This window comes from Dasypus novemcinctus, chromosome 11 (genome assembly GCF_030445035.2).
Source record: "Dasypus novemcinctus isolate mDasNov1 chromosome 11, mDasNov1.1.hap2, whole genome shotgun sequence".
NCBI classification, from domain to species: Eukaryota; Metazoa; Chordata; class Mammalia; order Cingulata; family Dasypodidae; genus Dasypus; species Dasypus novemcinctus.
The window spans coordinates 47,361,041-47,384,451 of record NC_080683.1 but is presented as its reverse complement, the minus strand read 5'-3'; the positions used below and the strand labels follow the sequence as shown (position 1 = coordinate 47,384,451).

At 37.3% G+C, this 23,411-nt stretch overlaps 1 protein-coding gene across 1 annotated transcript; it reads left to right on the top strand.

Annotated features, from left to right (window-relative positions):
* The first annotated feature begins 7,524 nt into the window (after window positions 1–7,524).
* On the top strand, window positions 7,525–12,943 carry COX7A2 (cytochrome c oxidase subunit 7A2). The gene is made up of 4 exons (XM_004464264.5): window positions 7,525–7,671; window positions 8,758–8,847; window positions 10,981–11,065; window positions 12,742–12,943. Exons 1-4 carry the CDS (start codon window positions 7,654–7,656, stop codon window positions 12,798–12,800), a joined length of 252 nt encoding a protein of 83 aa, XP_004464321.1. The 5' UTR covers window positions 7,525–7,653; the 3' UTR covers window positions 12,801–12,943.
* Window positions 12,944–23,411: the final 10,468 nt, after the last annotated feature.

The following is a 23,411-nucleotide window of genomic DNA, read 5'->3' as shown; positions in this document are numbered from 1 at the left end:
ATATTTAGTAAACACAGCCATTGTTTAATTGACTGTATAAATATTATATACTATAGAGCTAAGGATAATTTTGTTTTTTCCTGAATAATAATTGTCTCATTTTTTGACACTAACTTTCAATAAATCTTAAAATGTTTCCAACTTCTCCATGATGCCCACCATGTTCCCATCTCTAGTTTTGAAGGGTTTTTGTCCCAGTCAGACCCAGATCGTTTGATTCCCTGTTTTTACTGGAGTGTTTTATTCTGCACTTGTCCTTCTGTGCCCTCTGTACTCGTTGCTGTCTTGGCAACACAGCTATTATCTCATAACTTTCCTTGATTGGTTCCTAGTTTACTCTCTTATTTACAGAGTGCACCCTAAAATGTATAGTTTCTTAAGAAGTGATATATAAGAAGTAAATTTCCTGATTCCTTAGATGTTGAAATATCCTTATTCCACATTCATATTTCATTAATAGTTTACTACACATACAATTTTAAGTTAAAAAAATAAATTTGCCTCAGAGTTTTGAAGGTATTACTCTACTCTCGTTTAATTTCCATTGGTGGACCTCCTAGATGGTGCTTAATTTTCTTCTTTTCTGCAGTTGTTCATTTTGTCTCTGTTCTTTTAGATTTTTCTCAACTTTACCTTCTAAATTTTAATGCATTTAAAAATTTTTTAATTTTCAAGACTTCATTTCTATTCTCAAAACATCCTGTTCTTAGTTCATGATAGACTGCATTATTTTTCTGAAGATATATATATAGAGGAATAATACTTTTCCCCTCTTTTGCTTCCTACTGTTTATACCAGGATTTTTGTGGTTGCTTTGTTTTAATTTTTGTTTTTCTCTTGTTAGTATAGACAACTTTACTTGTATTTCTGGATAGGCTTGGCAATTTGTCATATTTGGGTAGACATAATAAGTAATTGAGAGCTCTGTGTAAATGGGCTGTGCTTAACAAATGGTAAATTTCCCTAGCATCGTGCTGGTCAGAATGCCACTCAGCAAACTACCTGGTTCGTGATAAAAAGCTTAGACAAGTCATGAATAATTGGCAGATCAGCATCCACAAGTGGACCACATTTTGAGAAATGGTTCACTAGGGAATGATTGGCTGGGAGCCAGTCCTTTGGTTGGAGGCCTTTTCTCTGGGTCTGTTCACTTTCTCTAGGGAATAATCTTCCAATATTCTTTGGAAGAAAGAGGCCTGGGGGCAGGGTTGCTTCTTAATGCTTGAATTTTCTGTTTCCCTTATTCTCTATGTCACCTTCTAATTTCTGCTTCATATATACTTCCCTCTATCTGTCCCTCCACATATCCCTTCTAACCTAATTGTCTCCCATTTTTCTTCAGAATTTTCTGGTCTCTTGCCTTTGGAAAACAGTAATGAAGATGAGAGATATATGTGGCTAAGAAGGGTAGGACCGGGGTCTTGAGACTCTAACCATTCTGTTGCATACAACTTTGAACCATTTTCAGGCCTCTTTGATGTTAACTCTTCCTCCAAGTTGTGAGCTGCTTGAGTTGTGAGGCCAATCAGTTTACTTCTCACTGGTATCCCCTTGTAGTCTCTTTAGATTGCAGCTTCCTCTGCCCAACTCAGTTATATAACATCTGCTTTCTGTCTTCCAAAAAGTTGAAACCTCTTACCTTTTACTGTCGCCTCTATATTCTTTATTCTTGTAAGCAAAGACCTTTTTTTTTTAAAGATTTATTTATTTATTTATTTAATTCCCCTCCCCGGGGGTCTGTTTTCTGTGTCTTTTTGCTGCGTCTTGTTTCTTTGTCCACTTCTGTTGTCGTCAGCGGCACAGGAAGTGTGGTCGGCGCCGTTCCTCAGCAGGCTGCTCCCTCCTTCGCGCTGGGCGGCTCTCCTTACGGGGCGCACTCCTTGCGTGTGGGGCTCCCCTACGCGGGAGACACCCCTGTGTGGCACGGCACTCCTTGCGCGCATCAGCACTGCGCACAGGCCAGCTCCACACGGGTCAAGGAGGCCGGGGGCTTGAACCGCGGACCTCCCATGTGGTAGACGGACGCCCTAACCACTGGGCCAAAGTCCTTTTATAAAAATTTTTTTCACACTTAAATACTTTATTGAATAAATACAGTACCAAACAAAATGTATTCAAATACTTTCTAATAAAATTTTAAAGTCCTTTCTAAATTCAGGCTAATGAGAAACACAGTAAAGGCAAATATGCTAGTTTATCATAATTGGCTGATTTTATACAGCGCTGATATCTTTTAGTCCACAACTATATTATTAAAAGATAATATCTAATACCGTTAAAAATTATTTTTTAAAGTATAAATTTTACTGTTTTCATTTTAGTATACAGGTCTGTAAATTTTAACAGATGTATAGATTTGTGTAGCCACCATACTAATCAAGATACAGAGCAGTCCCTTCAGCCCTACCCCAAAAAAACTCCCTTATGCTATCCTTTTATAATCTCCCCTCCCCTTACCTATAATTCCTGGACACTGAACTGCTCCCCATCTCCATAGTTTTGTCTTTAAAAATGTCATAATGGAATCATACAATCTGTAACTTTTTAAAACTGGTTTCTTTCATTCAGCATAATGAGATTCATCCAAGGTGATATGTGTATCAATAGATTTTTTCATACCTTTTTGATTCCTTTTCCTTCATTTTACTGGAGCAAGAGGGCAAGGAGATAAATCTTTGGAGCTATCCGCAATCTTAAACCAGAAACACTTTGGGGCAAATATACTCCCCTGTCCTTTGGTGATTTTATGTTTTATGTTTTTAAGATAGTTTATTATATTAATATGAGCTTGTGTCTTGTCTGTATGTCACAAGCTTTTCTATTCGGGTACTAAAGAAGATTGAACTCACCATATTGCCACTTTCACTTGTAAGCCTGATGTGCCACTTTGTTTCAAGAACCAGAAAAGCAGAAAACATACCGTTACAGATATGTCAAAATCTTACCACCCCCACCCCGCCCTTGATAATCAATGGTCTCAATCCCTGGGGATTGAAAGAGTCTTTGGCTCTCTTTTTCACAACATAGTTTTAACAGATTAATTTATATTTTGTTGTCATCTTCAACTTCAATCAGGCTTTCACCCCTCTATTTCACTGTACTCTATTTGCAGTCACCTGTATCACCTGTGATGGTTGAATGCATATGAGTTTTAGAAGCAAACTGTCCTGGCCTCTAATTTATAAACTGTATCTTCAGATTATTTAATCTCTCTAAACCACTTAACTATTTTGTTAGTAAAATGGGGATTACAATACCCACTTAAATTTTTTTTTTTTTTTTTTTTTTTTGAGGATTAAGGGAAGTGGTAAATGAAAAGCATCTAGCACAAAGAGTAGCCAAGTAGGCACCCAGTGAACAATTCTCACTCAGGTTGCCAAATCAATGGAATTTACCCTTGATCTTTTTGCTCTATTTGATAGGCATTTTCCTTTCTTCTCCATTCGTAGCTTCTATGAATAGTTATTCTTTCTTTCTCTACTAAATTCCTTAGTCGTCTTTGTATATTCCTTGGTTTGACTCACCATATAAAATGGGAATAATTCTTTGAGATTTTGTTCTGGGCCCTTTTCTCACTTCATATGCATTTTCTGAGCAATCTGGAGTTCCTCATCACTTCTACCATCTTTACACTGACTTCCCTCCCTTTTTTCATGCCTGGACATCTCCTGAATGCTAGATTGTTCACTATGCATGTCTTCTTGGATTGTCCTTAAATTTTCTACGGTAAAGAAGACCAAAACAGGAACAATCCCCATCCCGCAAAAGTCTGGGGGTTCTCAATATACTGAATGGTACTACCATCCACTTTATGAGTTAAGCTTCTCTCCAGTAAATTGGATTTACTCCAATCTGGTATATCAATACATTCTGTTGATTTTTGAAGGTACTTCGTTTTAGTTGGCTTGCAAATCCAGCCACTTATCAACATCCCCTTGTCTGCGGCTATGTAACTTAAACTGAGTCACATCACTGTTAAGTGGCAGATTCAGGGTCTATACGACTTCCAAGTTCTTAACCACAATATTTTTTTTCTCTCTCCACTTAGACTTTTGTTAATACAGCTTCTGATACTTATCATGGTTGGTTCCAAATCCAAATTGTAAATCATGCTTTTGCCCTAAGTCTGGAATACTTTTTAGTCTGTGTTCCATTTATTCTAATTCTGCCAGGCCTAGAATTTTGCTTTCTCAAAAGTGTCAAAATGACCACTAACTTTCTGGAATTTGCCATAGCAACTTTTGCTGTACCAGTTACCTGGAAGAGTTTTGTCTCCATCAGACCTTACTATTTGCTTGTATTACCTTATTATAAAAGATTATATGCTCCAAAATGTCAGGGACTTTAAAAAAAAATTCCCCTGAATGTATTGCAAAATGGTATAGATCCATAGTAGATAGCCAGTAAATTATTGTTCAACAGGAAGTGAACTCATCTGTTTAATGAAATTGTTTTTCATATATAAGGATTTGAAAGCTAGAGATGAAGATCATCAGTCCAACTCCTTAACTGTATATGAAAAGATTGAGATTTGCAGTTAAATAATTCACCAAAATAATTCAGAGCCAAATGTTTCTGGACTTCCACATTTATAAAGGTGGTCCATGAAAGTGTGATGATTAAATAAAATATGGAATTACACTGAAATGCTATCTTGAATCTGACCAGGAGTTTTTATACATTAAACTTCACATGGAGTGTTCTATAGTCTATTTTTGTAAAATTGGTAGTGGAGTAAGCATGGTTCTAGAATAGAAACACATCTAAATCACATGAAACTCTTCTGGCTTTGCTCTGCATTTGTGATTTATAGAAGCTGTAGGCAGGATTGAAGTCAAGGCTCTCATCCTTTTGTTTTTTTTTAAGGAAAAAGAAAAGATTGGGGAACTTTGTGCGTTGGTAACCTTGCATCAGTAGTTGTGAATATTTTCATTTAGTATTTTCACATGTGATACCCATAAACTTACCTTATTGACAGGCTTAACCATTTATCTACCTCAAATTTTCCACTTCTAAATAGCATACTGCCAGTTTTGTTAAACTTTTTCAAGAACCCTTTGGAGAAAAAAAAAAACCTTTTAAAATGAGGGCCATTTTCTAATAACTTCCTAATATTACAAAAAAACAATGACCAAAGAATCTCAAGCTGATGTTTTGGAAAGGAACCTATTCTGACTAGCTATACTGATTCTGGGAATGAATTTAGAAATCTGGTAATAAATTTCAAATGTGCCTGGGAAGATCAATTAAGCTTGCTAGGCATCTAGGCAGATTTAAGCCATATTTTCTGTCAGGATAATCACAATTTACAGGTAGGAGCAAGGGGATAATGAGTGAGGAACCTTGGTACTGAAAACTGTTTGAAAGGGGTACAAGTACTAAAGTTTTAAAATTTTTACATTTAATAAAGTACGTGGTAATTTGTGCAGCATACTGTTCTTTTAGCCAATATTTATTGAGATTTTCTATGCACCAGTTACTATTCTAAGTAATAGAGATACAGCAGTGAACAAAACAAGTTTTGAGCAGAGGAGACTTATTATTGGACTTAAGTTTTTTAAAAGGATCATTGCTCTGTGGAAGATAGACCGATTAGAAGTGTGAAAGTAAGGAAATCAATTAAAAAGGTTTTTGAAGTCATCCAAGCAAGAGATTGGCCTAGACCGTAGTGGTGGAGATCAATGAGAAAGCGGTCAGATTCAGATATATTTTGAAGGTGCAACCAGTAGAATTTTCTAATACATGGGAGGTACGAGAAAGAAAACAGTCAAAGTTTGGGGCCTGTAATGAAGAAAAGTGTAGAGGAGAAGGTTTAGGAATAGGGAATGAAAAGTAGAATTCAGTTCAGGTAAGTATGAGATGTGCATTACACATCTAAGTGGAGATGTGTGAGAATCGTCAGCACAAAAGCTATTTCAAGCCATGGAATTGCATGATATCACAAAAAAAGGTGAATGTAGAGAAGAGATGGGCTACTTCAACATTTAAGGTGTAAGAGGATGAGGACCTAGGAAATTAAAGTAGCTTCTGAAATAGAACCACTTAAAGAGCAATGTCTGGAAGCCAAATTAAAGTCCATGTTTCAAACTACTGAATACATAAACGTTATTATACTTTACTGCATTTATGGCTTATTTTCAAGTTTAAAAAAAAGTATATCACTAAGGAGTGATCCACTATGCTAAATGCTGCTGATAGGAATAGAAGATGAAAACTGGGGATCTACATGCACACTAGGATCTATTTAATGTGAATGCTTGATTCTTTTGGATAGAGACATAAGTTTCTTGGATCTGCCACCCAGTATATATCATGAATTCATCTGTCATGTAGTCAGCACCCTCTTTAAGTAATTCTAAGAGATTAGTTTTTAAAAATCCCATAGTCTCTGTTCTTACGGAATTTAAAATTTTAGTTGGCTAAACAGTAAATATGAAGACAGCACAACTGCTTTTTAAAAATCTTGTCTCAGCTCTTGACATCTGTTATACTCAAGGGTTTGGTTGCAGTGCAGAATAGAGGGGGAAATAGGTCCTTTCAGTCACTAAAAGATGAATTAGGTATTTGGGAACCTTGATGAATAAAAATTTGGGACAGGGAGCTTGGTGGGTAGGTTGTGGAGAAGAAAATCCTAAGGCTAGCAGGAATATTTAATTTTTATTTACACATTTCACCTATGCTGAACATCATATCAGCTTTCTTAAATGGCATAATGAAATTTTAAGTTCGTTAAAAGCATACGGTATTTTTATTTTCATATTTGTACGTTTGAATGGGTACAGGGAATAAAGACACTTGGGATTATTTAAGTGAGGTTAGGATACATTGACAGCCTGTCTATATAACAAATAATTGCAAAGGTCACTAACTCTAATAATGGAATGTTGGGCCTGAGACTTAGCAAGACTTAATATGAATCCGGATTTGCCTATCCCATATCTTGTCCCCAGTTTAAAAATTCCCCTCTTTTCAGCGTCTTCCCAGACAAACGAGCACCCACGATTTCGGGACACTGTGGAAGCGCTTCTTTCATGGGGAGTTCTGCGGCATAAGCAGGTACAAGAAGATAAAAATTGTATCCCGGCGGAGCTCTTTCCAGTATATTTTCAGCACAAGGAACAGTAACAACCTCAAGTTTCACCACTTGGAAAAAACTGTATCCGTGTAAGCGGAGTTATCCTTTTTTTATTTCATTGGGCTTCACAACTATAATTCAGCCAACCCAGTGTTCTTTCTGCCTCTAACAGTGGCAACACTGGTGATTTCATCATCCGAAAACTCAAAAGGTTACTCAGTTTTACGCCTTCTAGCCCAAAACACATCAATTTTCTATAATGGTCTGCACCTCTGTGGGTCTCCAAAAACGACTGACTTTCTGCAGGGCACCTAGAGGCCGCAATTTTACCGCAAACGAAAGGGCCAGGACGAGAACGCGTGATAGAAACTGCCAACCGGCTAGAAAGGCTTACAGCAGCACAGCCGCTCTCGCTTCTCTTTCCCTCTCTATGGTTAGGAGCGCGAGTCCCTCTTCCGCTCTGTGGGTCTGGTTTCCTCGACGCTTGCGCACGGCCACAAGATAGTTCCGGATCCGGTGAGACGCGCTTGGTTCTTGGTGTTCCGTTGTCGCGGTTGGTGGGCAGTAGCAAAGCCAAAATGCTGAGGAATGTGCTGGTGAGGAGTTTCCCGGGTTGCATTCGTGATTCGGATGGGGTATGGGGGTGGGAGTGGTCTTGGTGGGAGGGTTAGGTCACCTCCCGAAAGAGAAGAGGGAGCGACGTCTGAAGTCACCTTGGACTTCATTTTTCTCCTGACCTTTCTCTTCCGTGCCTTCTTCTACTGTAGGTGGTGCTGGGTAGATGTAGGGAGTGGAGAGACTGGGAAGGTGACTGGAGAATTGTGGGTTAGACCAGCCTTGAGCTCTTAGTCGCCACTCCTAATCTTGTAAATCGTTCATGAGGTTTTAGCAGTGATGGGATTAAAACCAAACTCCAGGTGTGGAATTTCAGATTCCGGAAGCATCAGGCAGAAAGGTGTTCCCCTGGTGCGTGCGAGAGCATGAGGAGGCAATTTTAAAAGCAAGTCATTCAGTTCTGGATGGGAATTTAGTAGACATGGCTGAAGCGCAGTGGTGCTCCCATCAGGCAGTTCTGCAGTGCCCTTCACCACTGACTTTGAGCGTGTGAAATATTTTTCCAAAATTTAAAAAAAGAAAATGGAACAGTCGTCTTCTTTTGTAATTGTTTAATAAAGTTTTACTTAGTTTCTCAGAATATCATTTGCTTTAGAAAGTGGAAAGCATGTTTGTTTCATTGTTAAAAAGATTTATACGCTCTTAAAGATGTTTAGGAAGCAGTTAATGAGGAAAGTATTTTCATTTAAGTAGGAATCATGCCAACACGTTTTGCAGTCATAATAGGTATGATAGGGTATTAAAATATTCAAGCTTAATGTATTTTTGATAACTATTTCTGTAATAGCCAAGGGTATTGGTTCAGTTAAGGTTTTTGGGGGGAGGGGTTCAGATTTGCATGAATTGCTTCTTGAATGGAAACTACAAAATGTAGTATGAAGACCAATGAGTGGACTAAAATAGGAAAACCTGGATGGGTGCTGACCCATGACTTTGTTACTCACAAATCAGATATGCTTTAAGCCTCAAATTCCCTCTTTTTATAATATGAAGGATTGGAAGTGGTTGATTTTAAAGGTTTCTTTAGGCTCTACATCTGTTTACTATATGTGGATTTTCCATTTCAGGCTGTTCGTCAGATTGCCCGGAGGACCATAAGTACTGCTTCACGCAGGCAATTTGAAAATAAAGTTCCAGAAAAACAGAAACTATTTCAGGTACTCAAGCATTTTTATAGGAGCTTATTGTGGTAATCACATTACCCAGAGGTACAGATAGGACGTAAATACGGTGATGTGTAATGGTTAGAATAATTCTAAACTGTCTGTTGATAATTTACTGGGCATTTGGTTATTCAAGAGGCCTTTGGGGAAGCAAAGAGAAATGAGGTTTAGGTCAAGTACACTTTAGGGAGTAGTAACTTTGGGTTGGCATTCTTTTGGGTAGTTACACAGGAATAGACAGACCATGGAGAATAAACAGCCTTGAAACAGAACAAATGTATATCTAGAAAGGTAATAAATGTTAAAGGTGCTTTTTCATTTCATTGGCAGAGGGGTACAATAAATCGGTGATGGAAAAATTATCTAGCCTAAAGAAAGAGACTTTCTATATGGTATATTAACAAAGTTAACTGCAGATTAAGTGTCCCCCACCACACCCACCCCCCCCAAATACTAAAGAAAATATAGGAGAATATTTGTTAAAATCCTATGAGTGGGAAAGTTTTCCTAAGGAAATCTTTACAAAACCTAGAAGTTCTAAATGACAAATTACTACTTTTCTTTCCTATCTGGCAAAATCTTAGAAAGATTTAAAATACGTTTGGTTGGCCAGATATGGAAGATAGGTATATCCATACATGGTATGTTCATACATATTTAGGTGGTAGTGTAAATTGGTGCAGAAGTTTTGGAGAGTATTTGACAGTATCATTAAATCACATACTCTATCATCTAGGAACACCCCACTTTTAAGCATCTCTTCCACATAAATAATAGCATAAGTATATAAAAATAGCAACGGAGCTGTTCATTATGAGATTTTAATACCCAAAATAACCAAACAAATGTCTGTGATAATAGGGGAAAGAATAATTATAGTTTGCACAGTGTAATGCTATCTAGCCATTGAAAGGAACAAAGGGTAGATTTAAATGGACTAACATAATATTGAGTAGAAAAGAGTATCTGGCAGACCATTACATAACGCAATTTCATGTTAAACAAATGTGTGTATAAATTAGGAGCTACATCTATATAAACATCCCTCTGACATGGGAGTTCCCGGGTTGGTTCCCCGTGCCAAAGAGGACGAACAGAGAGCAGACAGCGAGTGCAAACAATGAAGGGAGGGGGAGATAAATAAATAAAATCTTAAAAAAAAAAAAAGTAGTTAAGGATATGTACCATACTAATAGTGGTTACCTCTTATAGATAGACTTAGTGGAACAGAGTAGTTTAACTTTCTAAGTAGTGAGATTATGAGTGATTTTTTGTTTATTTTGATTTTCAGTTTTTCCCAAATAAAATTTCTAGTGATAAAAAAAAAATTGTATTATGTATACTACACAAAAATAAAAAATTAAACAGATGATTCATTATCTGTTGTATGCCAGATACTGGACTAGATGCTGGGGAAATAACTTAGGGCTATAAACAAAAAACTTCCCTCCTTTTATTAGGTGGGAAAAAAAAAATTCTATGACCAAATCTAAAGTGTGGTGATTATTTATTCTTTTATATATAAGTTGGTGAACTCAGTGAGTATGTTTTCACAGCTTTAGAGTTCTCTGTATTCCTTAGCAAGAACATCTTTATTGGATCTCAGATGGACTTTGATTAGAAGAAAGAATGTTGATTTTTACTTCTTCTTTCAATAATAGTTGAAAGAGAATCAGGAAAATTCTAGATCTTTTTTATTTTTATTTTTTTTATCTTTGAGGTACTGTATCTGGGAATTGAGCCTGGGACCTGTGTGGAAAGCAGGCATTGAGCCACTGAGCCACATTGGCTCCCCTTAGTTGGTTTTTTTCTTGTTTTTTCCTTTTTTTTTTTGCTTTTTTGTTTTTTGGTTTTTTTCCCCATTTGTTTTGCTTTTTTGTTGTTGTTTTTGTTTGTTTTTAGGAGGCACAGGAAAGGAACCTGGGACCTCCTGTGTGGGAAGCAAGCACTCAGCTGCTTAAACCACATCTGTTCCGTCTAGCCCTTTTTACTTTTGATATTGACAGTAATTTATTCATGAGTTAAGGAAGCCTTTTAATTTGATATGAATGGATTAGTCTTTTAAAACATAATTTTTGTTGGAAACAGGTGGGACATTAATGGGTTTTTTTTGTTTGTTTTACCTAGGAGGATAATGGAATTCCAGTGCATCTGAAGGGCGGGACAGCCGATGCCCTCCTGTATAGAGCCACTATGGTTCTTACAGTTGGTGGTAAGACATTTGGAATGTTTGAATGTTTATAGGAAAGTGATAGAAACAATAACTAGCATCTTCATTGCTTTTACTATGCCATCATTTTAACCCAGGCAGTCTGTCTCTAGAATCTGAGATCTTACTGCCTCTCATATAAGGATTCAAGAGGATAATTCATGCATTGATAAGTGACGAGAGGCAATAAATAAGAATATCAGGTGACAGTAAGTGCTATTCAGGTAATTTAAATAAGTGATGTGATTTAGTGAAACTGGGTAGATATTTTAAATGGGTCAGAGTGGACCTCTGAGGAACTGACATGGTGAGATTTGAATGTCCAGGAGGATCACCTTAGAACAGAGTTCTACTAGATGAAGCCAGATAAGTAGGCAGGGGCTGGGTAATGAAGGGTTTTGTAAGCTAGAATTAAAGAAGTTGGATTTTATTCTAAGTGCCATGAAAGGGAAGTTTTATAAACTGATTTATGTATTTAATTAGAGTCCTTTGCTGATGTGTTGGGACAAATGTAATTAATACACCTTCCCATCATTTGTTTTATGTCAGTGATCCTCAGATTGGTTTAGGCCATAAACTACCTGATAGAATTTGCAGAACACCATGAACATTCATATGACAAGGAAGTTTCTGAAGTTTGAAAATGACAATATAAAATCACATCCATGAAATCATGTGTTTACGAAAGACCAGCTGCCAAACAAAGACAGCTCCCAAGATTGTCTGTTTTTTGTTTTTGTTTTTAAATATATAGATAGTCATTTGTTACCTGCTATAATTTTTTAATAGACAGTGGCAGCATATACCAAAGACCTAAGAAAAATTTGTGGTGCAAAGATTGAAAATTGAGACATTGGTGGGTATTAGCTGAATTTTTTTTCTGTCAGTTGGGTAGGTATACTCTTCAGTATTAGCAGTGAAACATCACAAATTGCTGTACCAAGAGGAGAGTTATGAACTTGAATGATTGCTCTCTGGGGGAGGAAGGGAAATAACATTTGGTCATTAACATGTTCTTATGTTGTTAAGAATGCCACATGGATTTTTGTAACCCTTGCTTGAATTCTATGATGTGTCCTTTTTTAAAGGTGCAGACATTAGAAGGGTACTCTTCCTTCTAATGTGGAAAAGTTGGGATTTGAATCCTAATTACATAGTCTTCCCGCTCATTCCAAGATTCATTCTTTCACATGAATTAAACCAGTTAAAGTAGAAGGGACATTTATGGATCAAGACAACAGCCAGAGCATGACATTTGGCCTTTCTTAATGAAATAGTCCCAAATTATTTTTGGCCAGTATTATTTCTTAGAAATGGTAATTGTTTTAAAAATAAAATTCCAGTTATTAGCTCTTCTTATATTAAATTTGATTCTTTTAAATGATAATACTTTTCCTTGGTTTTACATTACACTAGTGCACTTTAGGGAAGGCTCGTATATTTGGACCTCTTTTTGGCTTTCTAATGATTAGTATTGCTTAGGCAACCTTAGGTTAGTATGGAAATAACTTATTTCTGTCAATCGTATTTTTTAAACTTATACATGTTTTTATTAAGTTGGCAAATATGTTGTTAACATCAACCTGCCTTTATCTTACAGTTTTTAAGCTGGTGTATTAAGTTTGTTTACATTTAAATGTCAGAATTTCTTGTAAGTTCTTTTTTTGTTTGTTTTTAAGGAACGGCATATGCTATGTATCAGCTGGCCGTGGCTTCATTTCCCAAGAAGCAGGATTGACTTCACTTTATCATTCCAGCAGTCAGTTGTGCGATTTCATTCAGCTCTCTGTGGACCAATAATCTGATAAATAACTGAGCTTTGGGGGAATCAATATTTATTGACTTGTACTAACTGCCATGAATAAAGCAGTCTTTACCATGCTTTGTCTTATTTTATCATTTTAAGATACATTTCACCAGTAACTTCAGTTTTTGGAAAGCCTTGTAAATCTTAGGTAAGGAACCAGAAAAAAAGTCCTTTATCATTAAATTTGCACAAAATACCACTATTGTGATATTATTTTACTGAAATTTTAATTTTAGCAATTCGGAGTTATATAGTGTATATGTACATTTGGGCTTGATACTTGATTTACTTCCCCCAATCCATACTATATGCTAGAATCTGGGGTGGATGGGAGCAGGTTATTTTTGGCTCACGGGGTTTTTTTCATTTTTGCTCTCTTAGCTATGTGAGTTTATATTTAAATATTGGATGTATTCCATAGCTTAAAATTAGGCTTTAATATAGCAGCTGTAAAATAATAACAGTATTTGCTTCTCTTTTCACACTCAGAATAGGCTTCCATTTTGTTAGTTTAATCCATAACATAAAGTATAACTTCCCTTTAACATACTTAGCTCATTTCTAAAAGTTTATAATCCAATGGGGGAACTAAGGGAATCATCTTTGGTGTTTCTTCTATAAGATGTACATTTGCAACATGAAGATTATTGATTTGTCAGATCATGAGTTTCATAAATTCAATTTCTGGATATTATTGAGAAAAGGAAGTATTTAGAAAAATTGAAGTCAGGAATAACCAAATTAAACCTTTTCTTATTTAAACATTGGTAGGGACCATTTCAGAAGGTAGCCAATAAAAGTTGTTTCAGCCTTGAATCTTGAAAATTGGCTATATTATTTAACCCACTACTAAGTGAAGGAATCTGCCTAGCCTCTGATAGAATCTTTTACTGACATTGCCAGAAAACACTGCTTTTGAAGGAAGTGTAATAAATATTGTTAGACATTTCTGAAAGTTGAAAAAGTTATTAAGTTGGACTGGAGTCCGGTCCAATTCGATGTTCCACAGCTAAAAAGCAACCACTGATGTTTTGACACAAGCCTTATTTTATCAGCTTTTTAAAAAGGAGAATTTAGTTAACTGCCATAAATATGATTTGAAATACTTTTATGACATGATGTGGAAGATACTGTTTGCTGTGAAAAGGAAATACAGCTTGATAGCTTTAACTTCTCAATGTGAGCTGCTTTGCTATGTCTGATGTAAGCTAGTGAGAAAATTTATAAACCTGTTTTTCATGCTAAAATTTTTTGTTGGGGCTATATTAACTTGGCAGAATTGGACAAAGTAAAGTTAGTTTAAATTGTTTAAGGTACTTTAAAAGTAGCTGTAAGGGGAAGCGGATGTGGCTCAAGCGACTGGGCTCCTGTCTATCATATAGGGGGTCCTGGGTTCGGTTCCTGGGGCCTCCTGGTGAAGGTGGAGCTGGCCTGTACCACAAACTGAGGCAGTAAGAGATGCAGGAAAGACAATAAGAGACACAACAAACCAGGAGCTGAGGTGGCTCAAGCAACTGGGTGCCTCTCTCCCATGTTAGAGGAGCCAGGATCGGTTCCTGGTGCCTCCTAAAGAGAAGAGAAGACCAGCAGACACAGAAAAACACACAATGAATGCACACAGAGGGCAGACAGTGCAGGGAGGGTGTGGGGGGCAATAAGTCTTTAAACAAAAAAGGCGTGGCGGACTTGGCCCAGTGGTTAGGGCGTCTGTGTACCACATGGGAGGTCCGCTGTTACCCCCCAGGCCTCCTTGACCCGTGTGGAGCTGATGTGCGCAAGGAGTGCCGTGCCACGCGGGGGTGTCTCCTGTGTAGGAGAGCCCCACGTGCAAGGAGTGCGCCCCATAAGGAGAGCTGCCCAGTACAAAAGAAAGTGCAGCCTGCCCAGGAGTGGTGCCGCACACCCAGAGAGCTGACACAACAAGATGATGCAACAAAAAGAAACATAGATTCCTGTGCCGCTGACGACAACAGAAGTGGACAAAGAAGAAGACACAGCAAATAGACACAGAACAGTCAACCAGGGTGGGGGGGAGGGGAGAGAAATCTTAAAAAAAAAAAAAGTAGTTAGGGGAGTGGGTATAGCTTAACTGGTTGAGTGCCTGCTTCCCATGTATGAGATCTTGGGTTCAATTCCCGGTACCTCCTTAAAAAAAAAAAGTGTAAAGCTAAATATTTGCCTTTTGCTCTAAAGTCTGCTCTAAAGTAAGTGGTGAAGGAGGAAATGGAGGCAAGGGGCAAGATCAACAAGGTAATAGAAATGGTGGAGTAGCAGCTGGAAAAACACTTAGAGAAGTGACATTTGAGCTGAAACCAGAAAAAATGAGCTAGCCAGAAGAGAAGCATTCCAGGGAAAGGGAATTGCTTTGCATGATTGAATTGCAGAAAGGAGGCCAGTGTTGTTGGAACGTGGGGAGCTGGAGAAAGATGTCAGTTGCCTCTTCTCCAATGACTACTAACAAATAACTGGCTGTACACAAGAGGTGTAGGTTGATCTTTTCTAGTTTCATATTATGCAATGCAATCTGATAACCATAATATTGCTTTAAGAAGTAGAAACTGAGGAGACACAGTGAAAGAAACACAGCAAGTAAATTTGAACTAAATTTCCAATGTTCATCTGTCTTATTACAAAACCCATTCTTTACTATGCCCTATTACTTCCTAGATATGGAAGGAAGAAAAGATTATTTAGGATAATGTTATCTTTGGTCCCCTACAGATTTTACATAGATTTTTGAAGTGTTGTATCACTAGTCATCAAGCCTGCGTTGAATGTTTATTTGTAAATTGGCTAGCACCGTGCCAACCCCATAAATTTTGCCTAATGTTTGATGAATCTGCATTTAAAATGCTTGGTAATTTTTTGTCCTCACAGGGCCCACTGGATGGAATGGAGGAGAGTATGGGCCATGATGTGAACCATTGTCTATGAGGTGCAGAGGTGCCCAAAGATGTACTTACCAAATCCAATGGATGTGTCATGATGATGGGAACGAGTGTTGTTGGGAGGGGGAGAGGGGGGCCGGGGGGGTGGGGTTGAATGGGACCTCACATATATATTTTTAATGTAATATTATTACAAAGTCAATAAAAAAAATAAAAAGAAAAAAAAAAAGAAAAAAAAAAAAGAGTCCCATGCATCTGACCATATGTCAGCTCTGGTTGGCTGTCTATTGAAATTACAGTTTTGCAGTTGCTACTCATGTTTGGGAAAAAAAAAAAACAATGAGCAGCTTCAAATTAAGGATATTTTGTAGGGCTCATCTTATTAATGAAAAAGACAGCAAAATCTAAGATATTTTCTGAAGTTTCATTCAGAAAATACTTTGGAGGAAGAAATGATTAAGTGTTTACAAGTAGATTGTTCAGAAACTAAAGACATTTCAAAGCATACATGAAGTCTACTAAAGGAAGAGGAAGGTTTTCAGCATTAGTGTTAGAAGAGACTATGTATGTACATATACAAAAAACCTTTGGATATGAGTATCGGTAGCCAATTATAATGACGCCATTATTATACTGAAGGATGGGATGTTTCCCCAAATTCAATATTCTGTCAGATCTGGGCTGATCTCTTCTAGGAGGCCAACATCTTCCCTTCATGGAATTTCTAAAATTATTATCTGGCATTCTGATGGGTAAAGGCTGATGTCTTTGGCCCTGTTATACCCTTTTCTGGGCTATTTTAACTCAATGAACTTAACTAAAACAATCTATGTCATTAGTGTTCAGATACTCTTCCCACAGTGCTTTTTCTTAAACTATCTGTTTGGGAAAGCGGTATGTGATGAACCTTTTACTGTTTTTTGTTGTTGTTGTTGTTTCTAACTTTCTATATTGAAATACTTTCAGACTTGACAGTTACAAATTTGTATAATTTGCTTACAAAGAACTCCAGCATATTTCTACCCACCTCCCATATACACAGATTCACCAGTATTAACATTTTTGCCACTTTTGCTGTATCATTCTGACAATCTTTAGCAATCCATGTTATGAAAACTTGAGAATAGATAGTATACATCATGCTCCTTCAACACTTAATACTGCCATGTACATTTCCTAAAAACAAGGATAATACCTTATGTAACCACCTTAAGTGCTTTTATCAAATTCAAGAAATTTAACATTGCTTTAAATCTTAGTATAAATTCCAATTTTTTCATATATCCCACTAATATCCCTTTGAACCTTTTGTCCTCCCTTGCTAGATCCTATCCAGGATCATGTATTGCATTTAATTGTCATTATCTCTTTAATTGCCCTTTATTTTTAAATTTTGGGAACATAAGCAACTCACATTTTTGCATCTCAGCTAAACCTGAGCATACCATTCAGTGAAATTACTCACATTCACAATATTGCAGTATTCTCACCACCTTCGATTACAAAAATTTTCCCATCTCCAAACAGAAACCTACACCCATTATGGATTAACTCACCATTTTATTGCCCCCCCCATCCTTGAAAACCTGTACTCTGATTTCTGTCTTTGAAATTGCAGTCTCTGAAATTTACTTTGTAGTTACCATGAAGTTTAAATTTAACACTGTAAATCTATGTCTTGTATACGTTGATATCAATTTAACCTCTATAGTATACACGAACTAGTTTCCTTTTCTCCCCATCCCCCTACCTTATACAGTTCTTATCACAAAAAAACATGTTTATACATATACATTATGAGGCCAAAACCACTGATTGATCATTTTATGCGTTTGCCTTTTAGATTCTGTAGAAAGTAAAAAACGAAGTTATAAATAAAAAATACAGTAGTACTGGTATTTATATTTACCTATGGCGTTATCTTTACCAGAGATCATTAATACTTTTACTAAAATTTTTATTCTATTCCCATATATATACAACCTATTCCCACTTTTAATCCACTCAAATACACATTTCAGCCCTGTTAATTACATTCATAATATTGTGCTACCATCAGCAAGATCCATTAACAAAGCATTTCCATTGTTCCAAATAGGAACTCTGTACAATTTAAGCCTTATTGTAAATTCCATCCCACCCTGTACCCTGGAAACCTATATTCTAAATACTGGCTCTATAAATTTGTTTAATTTTCTCCTATCAGTGAGATAATATAATATTTGCCATTTTATGTGGCTTCCTTCACTCAACATGATGCCTCCAGTTTCATGTTATCACACATATCAGGACTTCGTTCCTTTTTACAGCTGAATAATATTACATTGTGGTTATTTTTATTAACTTTTTTTTGTATCCCATCCCCTGCAAGATGGTTCTCTCCTCTGTTTGCTCATTGTTTTGCTTGTTTTTTCTTATTGTTTGCTTGTTGCTCCTGCTCATTGTCTGCTCATTATTTTGCTCATTGTCTGTTTGTGTTTTCTTTAGGAGGCCCTGGGAACCAAACCTGGGATCTCCTTATGGGAGGCAGGCACTAACTGCTTGACCCACTTCTGCTCCTCCTTGTTTTGTTTTTGCTTGTTGTTTGCTCTTTGTCTTGCTTGTTGTTTCTGCTTGTTTGCTTGTTTTTTCTTGTTGTCTGCTTGTTGTCTACTTGTTGTTTGTTTGCCTTCTTTATGAGGCACCAGAAACTGAACCCAGGACATCCCATATGAGAGGTGGGCACCCAACTGTTTAAGCCACATCCACTCCCCTTATTTACTTTTTAAAAATATTTTTTAAAATAGAGAAATTGTGAACTTACCAGTCATTCATAACATGCAGAATTCCAATACATCACTACTCCACCTATTTATTTACTTTTTATGTCAGCTTTTTTTCTTTGTTAGAGAAGTTGTGGTGTTACAGAACGATCATACACATAATACAAGATTCCCATATACCACCCTATATTTAATGCCTTGCTTTGGTGTGGAACATTTCTTACAATTGAAGATAGCACATTTTTATAAATGTATTATTAACTGTAGTCTACTTATAGTAACTTAGGGTTCACTGTAGTGTAGTTCCATGGATTTTTTTTCTTAAATTTTTAATGTTACCAGATATACAATCTAGCATTTCCCCTTTTAATCATATCCAGGTATATATTTCAGTGCTGATAATTATGTTCACAATATCGTGCTACCATCACCATCCATTTCCAAAACATTTCCATCATTCCAAATAGGAACCCTGTACATTTTAAGCCTTAATATCCCATTTCCCATCCCCACTCCATCCCGTGGTAACCTATATTGTAGCTTCTGGTTCTTTCAATTTGCTTATTCTAAGTATTTCATATCAGTGAGATCATACCATATTTGTCCTTCTGTGTCTGGCTTAATCACTCAACACGATGTCTTCAAGGTTCATCCATATTGTTGTATGTATCAGAATTTCATTTCTTTTTATGGTTGAATAATATTCCATTGTGTGTATATACCACAATTTATTTATCCACTCATTGGATGATGACACTTGGGATGCTTCCATCTTCTGGCGATTGTGACTAATGCTGCTATGAACATCAGTGTGCAAATGTCTGAATGCCTGCTTTCAATTCTTTTGGGTATATACCTACTAGTGGGATTTCCAGGTCATATGGCAATTCTATAATTAACTTTCTGAGAAACTGCCAAACTGTCTTCCATAGTGGCTGCACCATTTTATATTGCCAAGAACAATGAGTGGTCCTATTTCTCTGCATCCTCTCCAACACTTGTAATTTTCTGAAGTTTTGTTTTTGTTTTATTTTTTTGTTTTCCTTTTGTTTTAATTTTTTCTTTTTACATTTTTTTATTATTCCCTTTATTTTTTGTCTGTTTTTTAAAAATAATAGTCATTCTAATGGGTGTGAAATGTGTTGTGGTTTTTTAAAATTAATATTTATACTTTGTACCACACAATTTTATAGGTTTTGAAAAAAATGTATAACAGCTTGTATCCGTCATTGCATTATCATGCAGAATAATTTCAATGTCCCCAAAATGCCCCATGTTACACCAATTCTTACCTCTCCCTCCCTTTAGAATCTCAGTGACCACTGTCTTTATATTAATGTTACAAGTTCTCCCATTACTAGATTAATAATAAATTTACTTTAGTCCTTGGTTGCATTCCCCCCTTATGAAAGTTTGTACCTCAATCTTGAGTGCCCACTCTGCTTCTGATTCAGAGGGGTCTTAGATCCCATGGGGCAGACGGGAGGGACTGTCTTGCTTGCAGTTATAGATACTGTCTTTTTAGGGGTTGAGTGTTGTCCATCCTTTTGTTAGTTGCCCTGGGTGAGTCTGATGAACTGGAGAGTGGATGTTGGCTGCAACTCGGCTGAGATTCAGTGCTTACCCGGCATATGAACAGCCAGAAAATTTAAGTCTCTGGGACATATATTTAATGGGTATGGTGCTAATTATAGATTCAAATAAATGGGGCAGAAGAACCATGCATAGGAAAATTATGAATGAGTCTAACTGATACATTGGGGAGATGGGTTATCATATATTCCAAGGTAAGGCCCACTGACAGGGTGCCAATTTCCTGGGGTCATCTGCCTTGCCTGTATTGTCTAGATGTCTCTAGAGACCTCAGGAACACTCCTACTTGAGGTACTGTTTACTGTGGCAGTCAGTGAGATCCTGCTGTGACATGCATAAGCGTAACCTTTGAAATGACCTCCCGACTCACTTTGAAATCTCTTAGTCATAAAAACTCGTTTGTATTTAATAATTCCTCTCTTAGTCTAGGTCTTTGACAAATGCATTGCTAGTTGGTGCTTGGAATCAATCCCTCAGTGCCAGGGAAACATCTCCGGAGTCTATACATTCACAAAAGAATTGAAAGCAGGGACTCAGACATTTGTACACTGATGTTCATAGCAGCATTATTCACAATTGCCAGAAGATGGAAGCATCCCAATTGCCCATCAACCAATGAGTGAATAAATAAAATGTGGTATTATACATATAATGAAATATTACTCAGCTGTAAGAAGGAGTGACGTTTTGACACACATGACAACATGGATGAATCTTGAAGACCTTACATTGAGTGAAACAAGCCAGTCACTAGAGGACTAATGTCATATGACCTCACTGATACGACCTAAGCCTATTGAGCACTCAGAGAGCTAGAGTCTGAAGAAAGGCTATCAGGAGAGAGAAAGGAAGTAGAGTGGGGTTAGCCAATGCTCAACATGTGCAAAATCTATGATAAGGTGGCAGTGGATGGTGGTGATGGTGCAGGGCAGGAGTGGGTTGGTTGGTCTTGGAATGTGAGGGTGAGCAGGGTGGGGAGAGGTTGGGATGGACTATCCATGGAACTGAGGGGAGGACTGGAGGAAGGAATAGGTGAATTCTGGGGATTTATAGGCCTGTGGTTGAAATTACAATGGTTTCTTGGAGTGGCAAATATTGTAGGCGAGGGTCACAGATGCAGGGTGTCGGTGGTGAGAGGATATGTGGGAAAGGGTGCACCTGGGGCATGGTTCTGTGGACTATGAATGTGTTCATCTTGTCATAGGGTGTTATCTCAGTGGTTGGAGACCCATGCAATCATCAGGAAAATATTAAACGCCCATCCTGGGAGTCCTGCTACATTCTCAAATAGAGGAGAGTGCATAGAGAGTGCCTAATGAAAGAAAACAGGCCAATATGTCAAGCCCTCAATATTAATGCATGTAATTATGAGCCTTTTTCTTTAAAAATTGAAACAGTGATTTTCATAGGTTCTGAGGGGAGGGAAAGTGAAGAAAGGGTGGAACATAGGACATCTTTGGGGCATTGGGGTTATTCTGCATGATCTTGCAGTGACTAATAGAGGCCATTATACATTTTGTCAGAACCTATGAAAGTATATGGTGCAAAAGGTAAACCATAATGTAAACCATTAACCATGCATAGCAGCAAAGCTTCAATATTTGTTCATAAATTGTGACAAATGTACCATACTCATGTAGTATGTTATTCGTAGAGAAGGATGTAGGGGGGAGAGGAGTGGAGTTTATAGGAATCCCCTATATCGTCTATGTGACTTTTCTATACCCTAAACTTTTGTGAAAATAAAGTGAGGAAAAAAGATTCTGGGGTAGCATACAGAAGAAATTATCAATATACATAAAACATGACAGATCTTATGGTGATGAAAGGCACAATACAAAAATTTTTTTAATTTTAAAAATTTTATTATTTTGTTGTTGGCTTTGTTTTGGGACAGGTTTTGGATTGTGGAAGGATTGCAGCTATGACAAAGGAGGATCACCTCTGCAGGGTATTGGTGGTGAGGGCATGCATGAGGAGGGGTGCATCTGGGGCATGCCTCTATGTAATATGAATGAGTTCATGTGGTCATGTGGTGTTGTCTTGGTGGAGGGAGACCCAAATAATAACTGACAGAATATTGGAATTCCCAACATGGAGAGGCTGCTATATTCTCACATAGAGTGCCAAGAATCTCTAGAGTACATGGGCAGTGCTAGTGAAGGAGGACAGACCAATATGTCAGGCCCTTGATATCAATGTTTGTACTTAAGAACTTTGTTCTTGTAACGTTGAAACTTAGCCTAGTAATACATATTACCTAAGAGTTACCTCCTGAAAACCTCCTCGTTGCTCAAATATGGCCTTTCTCTAAGCCAAACTCAGCATATAAATTCACTACCTTCCCCCCAACATGAGACATGACTCCTAGAGATAAGCCTCCCTGGCACAGAAGGATTATTACCAAGTGCCAACCAAAGACCCTGGCCAAAAGGGGGAAATATTAAATACAAATGAGTTTTCATGGCTAAGAGATTTCAAAGTGAGTCAGGAGGTCACTCCAGAGGTTACACTTATGCACGTCTCAGGAGGATCTCACTGATTGCCATAGTAAACAGTGCCTCAAACAGGGGTGCTCATAAAGACTCTAGAGACATCTAGATACTCTAGGCAGTGCAGCCAACCCCAGGAAATTAGCACCCCATTGGTGGACATTACCTTGGAATAAATGATAACCCATCTTCCCAATTTATCAGAGTTAGACTCATTTATAATTTTCGTACACATGGTTCTTAATGACACTTTTATTTCAACCTATAATTAGCACTATACTATTAAATATATGTCCCAGAGACTTAAATCTTCCAGCTGTTCATATACCAGTTGAACCCTGAATCTCAGCTGAGTTGCAACCAACACCTACTCTCCATTGAACTCACCCAGGACAACTAACAAAATGATGATGATGGACAAAAACCAGAGGATCTCTATAACTGCAATCAAGACGTTTTTAGGACATTGGAATTGTTCTGCATGATACTACAATGACAGATACAAGTCATTATGTATTTTTTCAAAACCTATAAAATTGTGTGGAGCAATTTTGTGCTTGCTTGTGCTTGTGGAGCAAGAGTAAAACACAATAACCAAAAGAATATTGTATTTCCATCCTGGGAAGTCCTGCTATGTACTCTAATAGAATGGCAAGAATCTGTAGGGTACATGGGCAGTGCCTAGTGAAGAAGGACAGACCAATATGCCAGGCCCTCCATATTGATGCTTTCCTTATGAACCTTTTTCTTATGAAATCAAAATTTAGCCTAGTAATATATATTGTCTAAGAGTTACCTCCCAAATGT

Coding starts and splice junctions, on each gene's coding strand:
- COX7A2 (XM_004464264.5), top strand. Junction 8,848..10,980: donor AAAAACAGAAACTATTTCAG/GTACTCAAGCAT, acceptor TGTTTTACCTAG/GAGGATAATGGAATTCCAGT. Junction 11,066..12,741: donor TATGGTTCTTACAGTTGGTG/GTAAGACATTTG, acceptor TTTGTTTTTAAG/GAACGGCATATGCTATGTAT.